Source organism: Aptenodytes forsteri, unplaced genomic scaffold (genome assembly GCF_000699145.1).
Source record: "Aptenodytes forsteri isolate BGI_AS27 unplaced genomic scaffold, ASM69914v1 Scaffold271, whole genome shotgun sequence".
NCBI lineage: Eukaryota > Metazoa > Chordata > Aves > Sphenisciformes > Spheniscidae > Aptenodytes > Aptenodytes forsteri.
The window spans coordinates 22,353-22,553 of record NW_008794602.1 but is presented as its reverse complement, the minus strand read 5'-3'; the positions used below and the strand labels follow the sequence as shown (position 1 = coordinate 22,553).

At 71.6% G+C, this 201-nt stretch overlaps 1 protein-coding gene across 1 annotated transcript in view; it reads left to right on the top strand.

The window, feature by feature from the left end:
- The window catches only part of PIEZO1 (piezo type mechanosensitive ion channel component 1), a 20,007-nt gene that overhangs the window by 18,546 nt on the left and 1,260 nt on the right, over positions 1 to 201 (top strand). Inside the window, 1 exon segment of the mRNA XM_019470402.1 lies at positions 64 to 201. Coding sequence (XP_019325947.1) covers positions 64 to 201 — 138 coding nt within the window.

Here is a 201-nt window from a genome sequence, read left to right as displayed (position 1 = left end):
CGGGGGTGCCGCAGGGGGGGGGTGTCCTTGGGTGGGGGCTGAGCTGTGCCCCTCCGGCGCCAGGTGGCCATGCAGTTCATCACGCTGTACGGCTACGAGGACATCGTGACGGCCCGCATCGAGGGCAGCTCGGGCTCGCTCTGGAGCATCAGCCCCCCCAGCCGGGAGCAGATGCGACGGGAGCTGCAGAACGGCCCCTCC